This window comes from Solenopsis invicta, chromosome 9, assembly GCF_016802725.1.
Source record: "Solenopsis invicta isolate M01_SB chromosome 9, UNIL_Sinv_3.0, whole genome shotgun sequence".
Classification (NCBI taxonomy): Eukaryota; Metazoa; Arthropoda; class Insecta; order Hymenoptera; family Formicidae; genus Solenopsis; species Solenopsis invicta.
The window spans coordinates 17,309,213-17,323,885 of NC_052672.1; the positions used below are offsets into that span (position 1 = coordinate 17,309,213).

Below are 14,673 nucleotides of genomic sequence, written 5' to 3' on the forward strand. Positions count from 1 at the left end.
AAAAAACACGTTATCGATTGCGAAAGGATGATTCAGCTACTCGACGATAATGGCAACCCCAAATTGTGGGAAAACAAACTTGTCACATATTAATAGTCTTTGGCATCATTACAGTCGATACATCTCACAAGGGCGAAAAGATCATAACAGTGAAAAACAATTGTTAAAAATTGTCCTTGAGGAAAGATTATTGGACAGCAGCCCATCTTGATATTGAAGCCTTCAAACGTGATGATTGTGGCAATCAGTCTTGTCACTTGATAAAACAGTCGTGTATCTTGAAATCACATTCAAATAATCGGAAAAAAAACTCATATGTCTAGTTACTCGAAATCATACCATACTACGAAAATTTAAATCGAACATTAGTCGTCTGAACGTACCTCCATTTTAAAACACTTTAATTAATCGATAGAACTCTCTTTACAAAAGGCGTAGTCTGTTGTATAGGGCAAATAAGTAAATAAACAGTTCTTTTACCTTTTTTTTATATTTGATGTTTTTCTGTGTTATGACATTTTTTTTCTTCACTTCCTCGATTATTTACGAAAAATAATTTTAAAGACGCGGAATTAGAAGGGCTTGTTGATTAGATCTCAAGCAAATCGATTATTTCATATTTATCACCTTTTAAACAATTTCTACAATTAATAAAAGCGATCCTATACGAACGTATCGATAAATGAGCACTTTTGTTCGCGACACTTGTGTGTCGTTCACGTTAATTACGAAAAAAAATACAGTTAATCGACAGTATTTAATGAGAGTAACTAATTATTAATGGTTATAATAATTGCGATAGATTTTTTCTTGTATAAATACATATTAAATAGGGCTAGGTGAGTTTCTTAGCTTTCTGGTAAAGTGTATCGACGACTTTTCCCATGCTGTGTATCGTGTCTAGTGCGATTTCGTAGGTTTTATCGCGTGGGGTATCTTCGAAAACGATTAAAACACCTTCTCCTTGGTCGAGAACTCCTCGCAGCTTCTTGTCCAAAATCATTTGCGACAGTTTTTTTTCTACTTGCGCCAAAGGCAAAGATATGCACGAGGCAATATGACTCACCTTAAAAAAAATCCATGTATCAGAGTAAAAATTATTTCATTAAATATTATTTTGAAATTTATTTTTAAATTCCTTAACAATTTAAAAATTGATTTCTTCTCAAGTTTAATCTCGTCGGTATTTGTTACTGTAAGCATCTAAACAATTACAATTCAGATTTCTATTCAAATGACTTAAATTTTAAAAAAGTAAGCACCGTTGCGCTGTAAATTTTTTAATTTTGAATAATCGACAAGTCTGAGCAAACACATTATTACATCTTTTTTATACGTTTATATTTTTCCAGAGAAGAACTCAATTGGCCAAATAATTTATAACTAAAAAGAAATAAAAGTTTCGATGCAATATATAAATACATACCTGAACTCGTGAATAAGGTTCGACTAAACGACATAAATTTTGCTCTAGCATAGCATCATAGAGAGAACCAAGATGCGCGCGTACAATTACGTCATCTTCCAATTCCTGTCGGTATTGCTTAACTGCCTTCTGAAAATCTGCTAGTGATCGTCGATGACTAGCTTCGGCTACCGCACGCATTGCGTCTAGATCCAGTCCTGCATATTTTACCGCCAATTTACCAGACATAATAGCCTGAACGTCTTCTGGCGTGCGCAACATAATTTTAGACAGTAACATGTATTTAAGCGCCGTCAGAGCCTTGGGACTTTCAACACTGTCATACCTAAGAATAGAAAATAAAAATATCTTTGTACACCCCTTTTGTAAGATACAAAACTGGACTATACATATGTGGTTCGAGATATTGATTACAATACCCTTCAAAAGCTTCATAAAAGTAGGAGTAAGCAGTCTTGAAGTCTCGTTCGTCAGCAGCGTGTAGTATTCCCGATTGTAGATCCAGAGCCGCTTGCATTTTAGGTGGACAGTAAATCGCATTAGCAGTCGTCCTGGCACTGGTAAGTGCTGCTCTCGCTTTTGCTAAATTACTCAATGCGTGATATGTCTTGCTCTCTAATAATTGAACCTCTACTAATAGCTGTTTGTCATCCAGTTTTTTGAGTTCTTTGAGAAGAGCAGATCCCAATTGTAACGCTTCGCTAAACATGCCCGTATCAAAGTAAAGGGCTATTAAGCGGGCTTCTAACGATTGCCTTAAAAACGTTCTGCGTTCTTCTTTTGCCCATTCTATGCATTCTTTACATAATTGCACCTAAATAATAATGTATATAAGTACATTTCATTAATTTTTTATACAAGTTTATTTAACAATTCTTATATGATTTAATGAAAAGACTCGTGTGAAATTTTTTTAACAAATCAAATTTATATCATGTATATGCAGTTTTATACACATGTTTATATTTTAAATAATAATTACAAGTTTTTAATTATCTAAAAAATTAACTTTTATTGTAACAAGCCAAAATTAATGCATTATTCTACATTATTTGTTTTTATCTGTAATGGAGATAAAACAAGAATGTATATCAAAAGTATATCATAAATTTTGGTTAGTTTTTCAGTTTCAGTATCAAGCACTTGACACATTTGTTTGAATAAAGTAACAAATATCTTGACAAGCGCATGTCTTTAACTGACATTTTTCATCGATTGGAGCAGAACTGTCATATCATAACCTAAGCTATTCTATTCTCCATGTTGATTACAAGAAGAAACGTTATTACCTCGATACCAATACCAGCCTCGAGATCCAGGAAGAAGTCAACTAAGGACCGCACGAGCTTGGCAGCCTTTGCTTTACTAATGAGGCTAAGGAACGGTCTGGTGGCTTTGATCAATTCGGCCAGTTCTTTCGCTTTGCCCTCTTTCTTGTAGAGCTCGCCCAAATGCAGAATACCCTGCTCCTTGACACGAATGTTGTCCTCGTCATCGTCGGCGACGCCGATACTCGGGTCCGAGACGATCTCGTTTAACAAGGAGATACCCTCGCTGCGGTTTGTCACCGAGACTGCCTGAGCCCGCTCAATCAACATTGCACCGGCCATCTCGAGCGATTGGCACCGTGTGGGGCTTCCTCGTGTGGAAACGCTAATCTTCTCGTACACGTTACACTCGACTCGCTGGCGCGGCTGCAAGAAAAAAGGAATATGTCGCGGGTCTCGAGTCTCTCGAGCGAAATGTGCCAGTCAACGAGAATCCGATCCGATCCGATCTGTGCTGTGCTCTGTGCTGCGCTGTGCTGTGTCTGTGTAGCGATCTAAACTGCGCGCGCAGCTACGATCTCTGGATCGCACGCTCCAACAATTTTCACACTTTTTCGCGTGCACGCGTAATGTGTACGTTCACTCGCGCTCGCCCTCCGCTCGCGCTTACCAGCTTGTCACTCTTCACCGCGCTTGCCAGATTTCCGACACCGCAAAACTCGTGTCATGCTGCTACGTGAGTCAAGCCAACCACCGTCTCACACCCTTCGCCATCGCCCGCATCCCACTCCATCCCGCTCACACATCCTTCCGCAACCCTACGCTTTTGCGCCAGAGTCTGCCCGAGACTGAACTCCCCCCCCCCTCAACTCCCCAAAACACTCGATGGACAAATCACAAAAAGACATATGTGTCTTTCCTTCTGATTAGTTTCGGAACGCACGTGATATCCAATAGGAAAATTTCTTTTCTAGAAATCACTAAAAAAAAAATTAAAAAAAAATACAAAGTTTATTGAATGGCGGTCATCTCAAAATTGAACCGATAAATCTGATTGGCTACGCCATCTTAGCTTAAAAACCAAATTTAAAAGAAAATTAAATAAAATCTCGCTTGCTCCTGATACAAGCTCAAGATTTTATCATAAAAATGGACCCCTTTATCTTTATCAATTATCTCTTTTACTTGATAGAACGAAAATAATTTGATACAATTTTGCAAAAAATATATAAAATATATTTTCAATTAAGTTTCATTTTTTTTTTAATTTTTACAATATACAATGCACTTTACACAACACTTGTACAGAAAAGTTCCGAATTCAATCTTATACTTTGTAATATTATTCAATACTATTGTTCTACACAGTAACTTATTCATAACACACCTCCGTTTACTCAGTTTCATTACACGTTAATGAGAGTGAAGCATTCTTTAATATCAATACTTGTAAATTACATAAGGCTTCTTCCAATCTGAAAAAAATTGTACATTTTAATAAACATTGATTCAAAATAAATCCATCAGAAAAGATAAAATTATGTGCAACGCACTTCTTTTGAACATTTTCTATTTTATCATATATTTCAGCAAAATTCTTCAGTTCAGCATTAACTGTACAATACGTTTCGCCTTTTGATTGAATTAGATTTGTGATGTCCTTTAAAACATTTGAACATTTTTGTAACACTTCTAGAGCCTCCTGCCATTCTTCCTGCGTTTTAGGAAGTATTATGCCATTACATCGCAATACATCCAGAGGTTCTAAGAGAGATAATAATTTGGATAACACATCTTTTACAATTTTAAATGTTTCGTCTCCTGTAAAAAAAAAGTATCAATGTAAATGTAACAAATAGCTTAAAATAATTATAAATAGCTAAAATCTTACTAGTGCATTTTGTTATTGCAGTCACTTGAGCATCTGTCTCTTTTTGAGCTAAACTTAAATTTATTATATCGCGTTCCCTTGTTTTAATTTTAATCAATTTTTTCGTATCTTGATCAATCTCTTGTGCCACAGTGGCTAATTGTGTAATCAATAGACATTTCTTCTCTTCCGTTTTCTTCTTCATTATAAGATCCAGCATTATAGTTTGTAAATATGCATCATAAAGAAGTCCAAGTTCTATTTCTTTAGATTCAGTATCTATTTTCCTTTGTGTTGTATCCAACGACAACTGCGATGGTATAATTGATTGCTTGCCTACAGTGTTCTTCTTCTTCTCTATTTCTATAAATAATGGAATAATATTAAGAACGTATAGCAACAGTAAATAAAGAAGTCATTGTAAAATTTAGTAAAAAAAGATTTTTGTAAATCTCTTACTTCGCGACTGTGCAATATCACTTGGCATCATAGTTACTCTGCTACGAGAGGTGACTTTGGAAACATTGGATGAGGTATCCAATTGAGTTCTTGTAATAATTGGCGTACTGGCATTACGGATTCTACAAAAATATGTGCTATGTTACATTAAAAATCTCACACTACAGAACTTTTTCATCGAATTGAAATATATATAGTTATGCGTATAAAACTTTCACATGCAGATAAAATTTTCACAATTAAACGATATTTTACTTTCGAATAGCTCCTAATTTCGAAGTGTTCTTTGGTTCTTCCTGCATTGTTCGCTGCTATATCAGACTTCACTTGAATATTTCTATTATTACAAGTATGTTCATTTTGAGTTTTCTATCCTTTGTTTCGTTTCTGTTACTTCTCTTCTGTTTATTTTCTTTTCTTTCTTTTCAACATATCTGTTTTGTACCGGTTTTCTCACACACTCTGAACCCCTCCCCCCCCCACACACACACACACACACACACACACACACACACACACACACACACACACACACACACACACACACACACACACACACACACACACTATGACTGCGTTCCGAATTTAACTGTCAATACTGAAAATCTATAGTTTACGTGACGTAAACTATAAATTTTCAGTACTGGCAGTGAATTTTGGAACGCAGCCAATGGCAATCAGTAAAAATAATTCATGTTGGCAATCTTGATCAAATAAAAGAAATCTACAGTTGCTCTTTTTCTTTTAAAATCTTTAAAAAATTTAATAAGTAAAATTAATTCAAAAACAATAAAAATTAGCAACCAAAATAAAAATTAAACTGTAGCAATTTTATTGGTTAGAACCAGAAACAAAAGCTGCGCGTATTAAGTGCTTGGTGTAAAGACCAATAAGATTTGCGCGAAAATCACGCACATTTTTTTTCGCAGAGTATTCCTACCATGATTAGATATTTAAGAATTAAACACACGTCATACTTAAATATTTGTACATACAATATATAAAATTATTGAAAGTGTATAAAAGTTTAAATGGATAATGACACAATTAATCGATAGAAATGTAATTTTAAATTGTTCAGCTAACAGTCACGATACATGAATATCTAGTTACGATGCAATACGTGTAAAGTCAAACCGGAAGTGTTTCATTTCAGAACTGTAAAGGAGCAACAGCACTGAATTATTTCTTTTCGATTTTATTTTTAATTGTTCAGTTAGACTAAAAAAAAATATATATATATATATACGTATATATATATATATAAAATAGTAATGGGTTAAATACACTAATAAATTTTTCTATTTTAACAAGAACAAAAAATGAAAATAATATATAGGTTGTAAAATAACAAGGTCCCACCGAGATTTGAACTCGGATCGCTGGATTCAGAGTCCAGAGTGCTAACCATTACACCATGAGACCTTGAGCTAAAGAGTTTTTATGCTAGATATTACTCTAAATCTAACAATATATATCTTTTATCATTTCATAAAAATAAGTTTCAACCATTTTTATACTCTAAATAATTGTATAATTTTATACCACTATAAAATTTTCATATATTTAAAATTATATGTTACTAACAATTCTAGCACAAGTATATTAACAAAAAACGTATAAAACATAAAAATTATTTCACATCATACGTACGTGACATTTATTCGTACTTTGTATTTTTATAAAATATAAAATAATCAATTCGTAAAATAACATTTTACAATACATATATTAATAATTATTAATATAATAAATCTATCTGAAGCAGTGAGCTTAAATAATCAATTCTGTTTCTTCAATTTGTGCATCCAAATTGTCATTATTATCGATATATTCTTCTTGTTTTTCTGATGATATTTTAACTGAATCTTTTTCATAGTTTTCTTCATTTGTTGGCTCTGCTATTTCTTTTTTAGGAGTTATCTAAGAATATTTTAAATTTATATATTATTTTGGAAATATTAGATTTGTTATTAATAGTATTTAAAATATAAAATAACAGTAAATAGTAATTGTTATATGTGTAGTCTTTATGCATATATAATATGCTACAATGTTTTCACATGAGGCATCAAACACTTCTTGTTGAAACAGTCTTAATAGTAACTTCCAGCATACACAAGAAGTTTGCACTACTTTTATAAAAATAGTCTTACCTTATTTTTTGTACTGTTGCATATCTCGAGAAGATTATATTTTTTAAATTTGTAATATTTTGGAGCGATAGAGAGTAAGCAAATGTTACGTATCACTTCAACAATCACAGCTATGTCTGGATTTTTCAAATCTGCTTTATTACCTGGATTTTTCTTTAATATTATTTCTGCCAAATCTTCAATAATTTCATCCCTTTTAATACTGTTATTGCTGCGATGACTAAAATGTTAATTTTTTAAATAAAGTACAAAGATTATTAACTTGATTGTACAAAATACATCCCGTTAACTTACTTAAATACAATGCTGAATGTCTTAGGTTCTTGAGCAAAATATTTTTCAAACAATTCACTTGCTTTTGTCTTAATATTGTCCATATACGCTTTGCATACAACTTCAATTGGAAGTAATCTTAATAAGTATCTGGTACATTGCTCTTTGGTTGTGTCTAACTTAGTGACAATTTTCATAACCAACTCTAATGGATTAGGTAAAGTACTTGCTATAAAAATCATATTTTTAACACCTGTGTCTACTTCCTATGAAAAATGATTATATCGATAATTGTAAATGTTGTGTCAAAGAAAATAATTTCATTAATGCAATGTTAACCAATAGTTATAGCACAAGTGTACTTGAAATTTTCGAGAAAACAATGGCATCTTGCTTTCTGTTCTGAGTTCATCAATTTCTTTTTCTAAAGCAGTTGATATATCTTCATCTTCAGCATCACAATTCTCTAATAATTTATCAACTTCCTTTTTAGCGAGTACGTTTGTTGTGCTTGGTACAGACTCCTTAAAATAATTAAAATACATGTATTAATAAACAGTAAACATCTTGTATATTTTTTTACGAATATAACTGTAAGTACCTTATTCATATCTGATGCAGTTTTCTCATCTGCAAACAGATTGAGCAATCTGTAAGCTTCAGTAACACAGCCTCTTTCTTGATAGTTGCACGTGCATAGAAATCCCATCATACCAGGTTGCAACATAAATTTACGCTTCTTATAATCATTACGATTCGCGATATATCTGTTATTCCTTTTCCGTGTATTTGTTGTACTTTTCGTCTCCATTTCTTTATTTAATTTCTTCTTCTAATTTGTTATTTCTACCTTGAATTAGAACAATAATGTCACGTATTTTGGTTCACGTTACTGGTTAAGAGCCTCGATGGTCTGTTCTTTTTAGTTACAAAAGAAGAGATAAAATGTGGAAGAAATTAAGTTAAAAAGAACAGACTCGGAGTTGGATTGAGTCAACAAATTAAATTTACTATTAATTGGTTAATCAAAGTTGCAGTCCACTTACGTTACAAAATGCTTCGAAGCATTCATAGCATCAAGTAGGATCGTAGCCCAAATCGTAAATCCCAAAACTGTTGAATTTTGGACGAGCAACAAGCTTCGTTGATTGGCTGTTGCTCGATTGACTGCTTATCGTTTGCTGCGCGGGCAGTCTGAATTATCACTACACAGAGAACAAGTTAGAATCCATACAAAATTAGATTCTTATCACATGTAAAATGTAATATAAATTTTATAAACAGTAGTTTAAATTTGTAAATTTTATTATTTAAATTTTATATATCATATAAATTTTGTATCGATATTACTAAATTTTATATGTATTGCATAAGGGAATACACGAAAAATACAAGAAAATTTATTACACACGATAAAGTCAGGACAATTCTTTAAACACAATATATTTTAGATATAGTACATAATTGAGAAGCATTAAATTGAGAAGCATAAAATTTACACCTCTTCACTTCAGATATACAAATTTACGCGGTATAGTCAAGTAATATTAACAAAGTCTAAAATATATCTATCAACATAAGGAAAGTTTGTTTGTAATTCATTCATATCAATTGCATTAGACGCAAATGCACCTTTCCTCTGTGAAAGTTCTGCATTTGTGCATAATGTAACTGATCAATTAATGAATTAAATAACTCGCCTTTGTTACACACGCCTACTTAAAGAAATATATTATCAGTTCTATAATAAAATTTTATACAAATGTAAACTTATATAACTTTTAATAATTAAAAAAGGGAAAATTTAAAAACAAACATTAATTATTATTATCTACCTAATTATTTAAATTATTCTAAATTTTTTATCAGAGAAACGATCGTTAGGGATAATTTTAGAATATTTTATAATATAGGAACATAAAGAAATTCAAATAATTTTCATACATTAAAAAGAGGGCACATCTTTAATTATATACTGCATATATATATATATATATATATATATATATATATATATATATATATATATATATATATATATATATATATATTTATCGAACATTTATCATTCTAAGTTGTATAAAAACTGATTTTTACATAAAAATATATACGAGAAAAATAAAAGTAATTCTGCTTTGAACAAAAATATTCCGTGCGTATAATATGCACATCGCCTAATAACACACATCCAAGCATTTGTGCGCAATGCAAAATATATGTATGAAAACTATCTCTGATAAATTACATGCAATGAGATTGTTAAAGCATATATAGTATGCTTTATTAATTATTTAAACACACAACTATTTAGAGAAGTATATTATCAACGATACATACACATAGGCAGTAACAATAATTATGTGAATATTCGAATCATAATTGTTGTGCTCTTATAGTTACTATAAACTTTTTATCTTGAATTTATCATTTTACACGGTTAATATACAATGTACTAAAATATTATGTTTGCAATGCTGCTTCTACCATCTCCTTTTTTTTGACTGCGTTTTTTCGCGATTGTATATTTAGTACGGAATAAAATGGGAAAAGTATAAAGAATCCTAAAACTTATAAGATCTTATAATAGAATTCGTGTGGCCGTTAAAATCTACCGATATTGGAAAAAGCAGCGAATAACGGTGTTCCGGTGGTTGTTGCAGGTGGTGGTTGTTGATCGCCGATGTTTTTCAATAGATTACCTTGCAAAAGACTGTCAAGAGCTTTCTGAACTGTCGGATCATTTAGGAGAGGCGAAGGTGAAACTCCTGTAGAAGGGGTTGTTGTGGATGATGTAGCCGCGTTTGATGCTACGACATAATACAATAAACATTTATGAAATTTATAGTTTCACGAGCTATACAAGTAATTATAAATTGCGCACAAAATCACAGGGACAAATTTTCCAAAGTTTATCTGCATTATGCTAAGCAACAAAGCTAATTTAATATTCAAATTTATATATAATTGCAGATAAGATTTCTTACTCAGTATTGCAAATTTATGTTTATTAAGTACAACCTTGACAACTTTGGAATTAAAATTTTAATTTGCACAAAGATTTTAATATTTGAAAAATTTAAATTTTAAGATATCTCATATATATAAATATTAATATATTATTAATTTGATTATGAATAAGTAATTTATATTTATACTTAAATAATTCTTGTCAATGCAGTTGTACGATTTATAATTTTTACCTGTTCCCCAATTAGCTGGTGGTACAGGGGCTGGTGCCGAAGTCGGTGGTGGCACTGGACTGGGCTCTGCTGCTGTTGATGCACTTTTACTATTATTTAGAATATTCAATATTCTCGTTTGTAATTCGGCCTGTTTCGGGTCGTTGACTGGCGTAATTGGTGTTTTTACCGGCAAATCTTTTGCATCGCCTAATTCAACTTGTACCTGTTCCTCGCGTTTCATGTCAAGATATTTTATGACGCGATCATATTGCAGAACCGTTAGTTGACGATTGTCAGCCAGCATATTAAGAAGAACTTGTATAGCGTCCGGATGACGCTCATTTGTAAGAGGTGTATTCAAGGGAACTGAACGGCCGCCAGCTTTATAATTTGCGAAATCTCGTGAAATCAAACTTATAGCATCTTCAACAGGCATGTTTCTGTGTTCTACAATATAACAATGTAGTGTCAATTAATTAATGCCACTGAATGTTGTATATTGAATATTGAGGTATATTCAATAAATGTTAATATTATAATTATTGAAATTTTACCTTGTGGCAAACCATGTAAAATATTGAGTGTTAAGGAATGATGCTCGAGGTTGACAGGAGTAACAACTACGGCATAAAGACAACCACGACTCGCTATATTTCCCAAAACACGGCCTAAAGGAACATCCTCATTTGGAAACAGCAAATCTACCATTAAACCAACTTGTTTCAAACGTAACTCAATATCTTCTGCATATTTCCTGTATATTTAAATAAATAATATATATTATTTAAATGTAATTTAGTCAAATTGTATTTTATAAAACCTTATGTTCATTATGCTAAAAATCGTTCTAAGATCTCGAATGGAGAGAAAATTGACAAATCGCATTTGGTCATTTGGCCAAATTGTTTAAATGCGATTTGTCAATCTTTTCTCCAAACAAGATTTCGGAGCGTCGTGAACACAAGGCTTAAGAATAGATATCTCACGTCAATGCTTTGTTAACGACAATAATTTCACAGTCATTCTTTTCAGCTGCAATGGTAAGATAATCGGATGATCCACTGGTATTCCTATAACACAAACAAACGTTTTATTATTTATATCCGGGCAAATTAAACTAGCAGTAATCTCATTATGCTAAAATCTCATTAAAATCGCCATTGTTTGCACATTATTTAAAACGGAACTTATTAATTACTATAAAAATGATTAATTTACCCAAAATTCGTATTTGTCTCTCTAGTACCAGAAGTCTTGAAATCATCGTATCGATTTCCACTGTCATTAAATGAATCTCTGGCAAAATTATTGTTACGTAATCTATCTCCTTGTTTAAGATCCCAGTCTCTATTTGTTTTATCTTCCATTCGATTCCTATTAATTGGACTTCGATCTCTAAAATTATTTATATTTGGATTGTTCGGATTGTTCTGATTATTTTTATTTCTATTCTTTCCACCTCTCGTTCCGCGAGGTCTATGAACAGGACCACCAGGACCCATTGCTCCACCACTAGCATTTTGGTTTTGGTTATTACCCTGATTAGTTTGATTTCTATTTGGAATTCCTCCGGGTCTGTTCTGATTTCCCATTTGGTTGTTATTTCCAAACTGATTATTAGGGCCTCTGTTTTGATTACTGAGACCGGTAACAAATTGATCGTTTACGCGATTTGGATTATTCATGTTAAATTGATTATTTCCACGATTTTGTGTAGGATTATTAAAATCATTTCCATTATTATTATGTTTTCCATTAAATTGATCATCTTTACTTCCAACTTGATTTCCATCATCAAAATGGATATTTCCACCGCTTCTAGCTTGAGCATTCAAATCTTTTTGGTTGTTGCCAAAGGTATTATCAGTCCCAAAATTCTGATTCATTCCACCACTATAATTTGGTTTATTCACACCAAACGGTTCATTTGCATTACTGAATTGATTATTCATGGAATTAAACTGATTATTTGATCCACCCATTTGTTTTGCATTTGAATTTCCTGCATTTCCACCACTGCTAGATTGATTATCTTTCTTTGCTGGTCTGACATCTATAAATTAAAAAAAAAAAAAAAAAAAAAATAATAATAAAGATTGAATCATCTCTTGATATTTTCTCTTTCAAGATAAAGAACATTGATTATTTACAGTAGAAACTCTTAATCCTTTGAGTGTCAAACCTCAAAATGTAAAGTGGGTCTAGAATGTGCAGGCTTTGTATATAAATTCAGATGATAATTTATGAGTTTTTGAGGTCATTGAGTACAAATTTAATGTTAGAATTTCAAATTTCAAAATAGCAGATTCAATATGGCGCAAAATTCGTAATAAAATTGATTTTATTAATTATTATTTCATGCATCTTAATAATACTTCTGAGGTTGCTAAATAGAAATTTTATATTAATATAATATGTAAATTTTGAGATGATAATACAATATGGTGGAAAATTTCATAAAATTCTCTACATAAATTGATGTTTATTAAATTTGTTTTTAAATCAATGTATTATAATTTTAATAACAAATTCAAGTTTGAATTGCAAATTTTAAAATATCATTTTAAATACAACAAAAAATTTTGTACAATAATAATATATATTAATTTGTATTGCATATTTCTTGTGTAAAACATAGATTTCAAGTCCACTATTGGATGTTCAATAATTTAGGAATTTTAAATGTATAATTGTATCTCTTTGTAATTATTTAAAAAAATTTATCACATCTGTTTCACAAAAACAGAATGAATTTGAAAATATGTGACTTTTAAAGCTGCCATTTTTAATTTGCATTAATAAATTTTAAAAATTTACCTAACAATTTGAAATCATTGATCTTAAAAAGCCCTAATGCCCATTTCCATCAATGTAGATTAACTTTAATCTCGATTTAACTTAATCTTTATCTTTTTCCAATTGGAACTAAAGAAAGATAAAAAGTAAGTTAAACTGAGATCAAAATTAATCTGTGTTGGTGGAAATAAGCATAAGATAGTCAGTTTTAATATTTATAGATAATATTAAGAAAAACGATTATTTTATGCATCTATAGATGCTGTTGACACTCTGGACCTACTTAGTTTACGCGTCTGTATATGCACTTGGTAAAAATTAATTAACCCTTTAGCTACTATGTGCCATTATAGGCTCTTTTACATTTCTGTTTTATTTCTAAACAAATGTATAATAAAACCACAAAATATAAAAAAAATTCCCTTTTCTTCCCCTTTTAATTTTTAATTGCGTATAGCACATAGCTTTACGTAGCCAAGCTATGTGTACAATGGCACAGTTGTGTTTAATTCATCTGTAGCTAAAGAGTTAAATAAAGAAAAGAACAGTATGAGAAAAAAATATCATAACTGCGCCTAGTTGCATTTCTATAAAATACCTATACGTCTGCCTTTAAACATTGCACCATCTTCATTTTGAATAGCTTTCTGTGCAGACTGCTCCTCTTCAAATTGTACAAATCCGAAGCCCCTGTTTATTATTGACGCTATAACAGTGCCATATTTGGCAAAATGCTCTTCCAGCTCCAGTTTCGTAACATCGTCAGTTTGTAAATGGCCTACAAATATACGGCTGGACGCGGTAGCTGGATCTTTCAGAAGTCTGGCGCTCATTCTAATTTTACACAAAGAATCATTGTAAAGTTATCGAGAAACAATCAAGAGAAATCGAAATAGATGCACTATGTAAAATAATAAATTTGTCGCGTAATAACTGAAACGTCTATAATATCATTTGATATAACGTCAAAATATATTTAATTATATGTAACATTTGACATGAAACTAATGCCTACACGAGTCGTGAACACATATTGAATCAATATGAAAAGTCGATGAGAAATTATGTGTCATACTAAAACTTACTTCAGACAGCTTTTTCACGAAACTTGATCACCATACGAATCCTCCTCAATCACTATTTGTATGTTTTGGAAAATATCGTCGCGAGTCGAGATTCACAACAGACATCTTGACGAAACAAATCAGCGGTACCAACCTTTAACCACAAATCGCGACACACA

At 31.5% G+C, this 14,673-nt stretch overlaps 4 protein-coding genes and 1 non-coding gene across 6 annotated transcripts; all 5 read right to left on the reverse strand.

Annotated features, from left to right (window-relative positions):
- Window positions 1-471: 471 nt before the first annotated feature.
- LOC105201809 (26S proteasome non-ATPase regulatory subunit 11) lies at window positions 472-3,512 on the reverse strand. Its single transcript, XM_011170015.3, has 5 exons — window positions 3,365-3,512; window positions 2,716-3,120; window positions 1,846-2,240; window positions 1,427-1,751; window positions 472-1,066 (listed from the first exon to the last, which is right to left on the reverse strand). The coding sequence occupies exons 2-5, from the start codon at window positions 3,034-3,036 to the stop codon at window positions 836-838; spliced, it is 1,272 nt and encodes a 423-aa protein (XP_011168317.1). The 5' UTR covers window positions 3,037-3,120; window positions 3,365-3,512; the 3' UTR covers window positions 472-835.
- Window positions 3,513-3,907: 395 nt separating this feature from the next.
- Window positions 3,908-5,536, reverse strand: LOC105201808. The gene is made up of 5 exons (XM_011170013.3): window positions 5,279-5,536; window positions 5,024-5,145; window positions 4,586-4,927; window positions 4,248-4,515; window positions 3,908-4,169 (listed from the first exon to the last, which is right to left on the reverse strand). The coding sequence occupies exons 1-5, from the start codon at window positions 5,323-5,325 to the stop codon at window positions 4,088-4,090; spliced, it is 861 nt and encodes a 286-aa protein (XP_011168315.2). The 5' UTR covers window positions 5,326-5,536; the 3' UTR covers window positions 3,908-4,087.
- Window positions 5,537-6,376: 840 nt separating this feature from the next.
- Window positions 6,377-6,448, reverse strand: Trnaq-cug. Its single transcript has one exon. It is a non-coding gene; the product is annotated as a tRNA-Gln (tRNA).
- A 208-nt stretch (window positions 6,449-6,656) lies between these two features.
- LOC105201807 (THUMP domain-containing protein 1 homolog) lies at window positions 6,657-8,659 on the reverse strand. Of its 2 annotated transcripts, XM_026133292.2 has the most exons (6): window positions 8,499-8,659; window positions 8,054-8,302; window positions 7,815-7,976; window positions 7,474-7,718; window positions 7,180-7,399; window positions 6,657-6,946 (listed from the first exon to the last, which is right to left on the reverse strand). In XM_026133292.2, the coding sequence occupies exons 2-6, from the start codon at window positions 8,261-8,263 to the stop codon at window positions 6,797-6,799; spliced, it is 987 nt and encodes a 328-aa protein (XP_025989077.1). In that variant the 5' UTR covers window positions 8,264-8,302; window positions 8,499-8,659; the 3' UTR covers window positions 6,657-6,796. The 2 variants fall into 2 exon arrangements, with proteins under 2 accessions (XP_025989077.1, XP_011168314.1); XM_011170012.3 differs by lacking the exon at window positions 8,499-8,659 and having other exon boundaries at window positions 8,054-8,384.
- A 1,095-nt stretch (window positions 8,660-9,754) lies between these two features.
- Window positions 9,755-14,673, reverse strand: LOC105196268 (hybrid signal transduction histidine kinase L). The gene is made up of 7 exons (XM_026133280.2): window positions 14,516-14,673; window positions 14,029-14,264; window positions 11,853-12,687; window positions 11,621-11,704; window positions 11,189-11,388; window positions 10,653-11,081; window positions 9,755-10,259 (listed from the first exon to the last, which is right to left on the reverse strand). Exons 2-7 carry the CDS (start codon window positions 14,261-14,263, stop codon window positions 10,054-10,056), a joined length of 1,989 nt encoding a protein of 662 aa, XP_025989065.2. The 5' UTR covers window position 14,264; window positions 14,516-14,673; the 3' UTR covers window positions 9,755-10,053.

Excerpts from the sequence above, each read along its gene's own strand:
- LOC105201808 (XM_011170013.3), bottom strand. The coding sequence starts at position 5,325 with ATGCAGGAAGAACCAAAGAACACTTCGAAATTAGGAGCTATTCGAAA. Across the intron at positions 5,146-5,278 it reads AAATTAGGAGCTATTCGAAA|AATCCGTAATGCCAGTACGC; the intron begins GTAAAATATCGT and ends ATATTTTTGTAG. Across the intron at positions 4,516-4,585 it reads TGCAATAACAAAATGCACTA|GAGACGAAACATTTAAAATT; the intron begins GTAAGATTTTAG and ends TTTTTTTTACAG.
- LOC105201807 (XM_026133292.2), bottom strand. The coding sequence starts at position 8,263 with ATGGAGACGAAAAGTACAACAAATACACGGAAAAGGAATAACAGATAT. Across the intron at positions 7,719-7,814 it reads TGTTTTCTCGAAAATTTCAA|GAAGTAGACACAGGTGTTAA; the intron begins GTACACTTGTGC and ends CATTTTTCATAG. Across the intron at positions 7,400-7,473 it reads ACATTCAGCATTGTATTTAA|TCATCGCAGCAATAACAGTA; the intron begins GTAAGTTAACGG and ends TTAACATTTTAG.
- LOC105196268 (XM_026133280.2), bottom strand. The coding sequence starts at position 14,263 with ATGAGCGCCAGACTTCTGAAAGATCCAGCTACCGCGTCCAGCCGTATA. Across the intron at positions 11,705-11,852 it reads GAGACAAATACGAATTTTGG|GAATACCAGTGGATCATCCG; the intron begins GTAAATTAATCA and ends TTTGTGTTATAG. Across the intron at positions 11,082-11,188 it reads TTTACATGGTTTGCCACAAG|AACACAGAAACATGCCTGTT; the intron begins GTAAAATTTCAA and ends GTTATATTGTAG.
- LOC105201809 (XM_011170015.3), bottom strand. The coding sequence starts at position 3,036 with ATGGCCGGTGCAATGTTGATTGAGCGGGCTCAGGCAGTCTCGGTGACA. Across the intron at positions 1,752-1,845 it reads TTTTATGAAGCTTTTGAAGG|GTATGACAGTGTTGAAAGTC; the intron begins GTATTGTAATCA and ends TTCTATTCTTAG. Across the intron at positions 1,067-1,426 it reads AACCTTATTCACGAGTTCAG|GTGAGTCATATTGCCTCGTG; the intron begins GTATGTATTTAT and ends ATTTTTTTTAAG.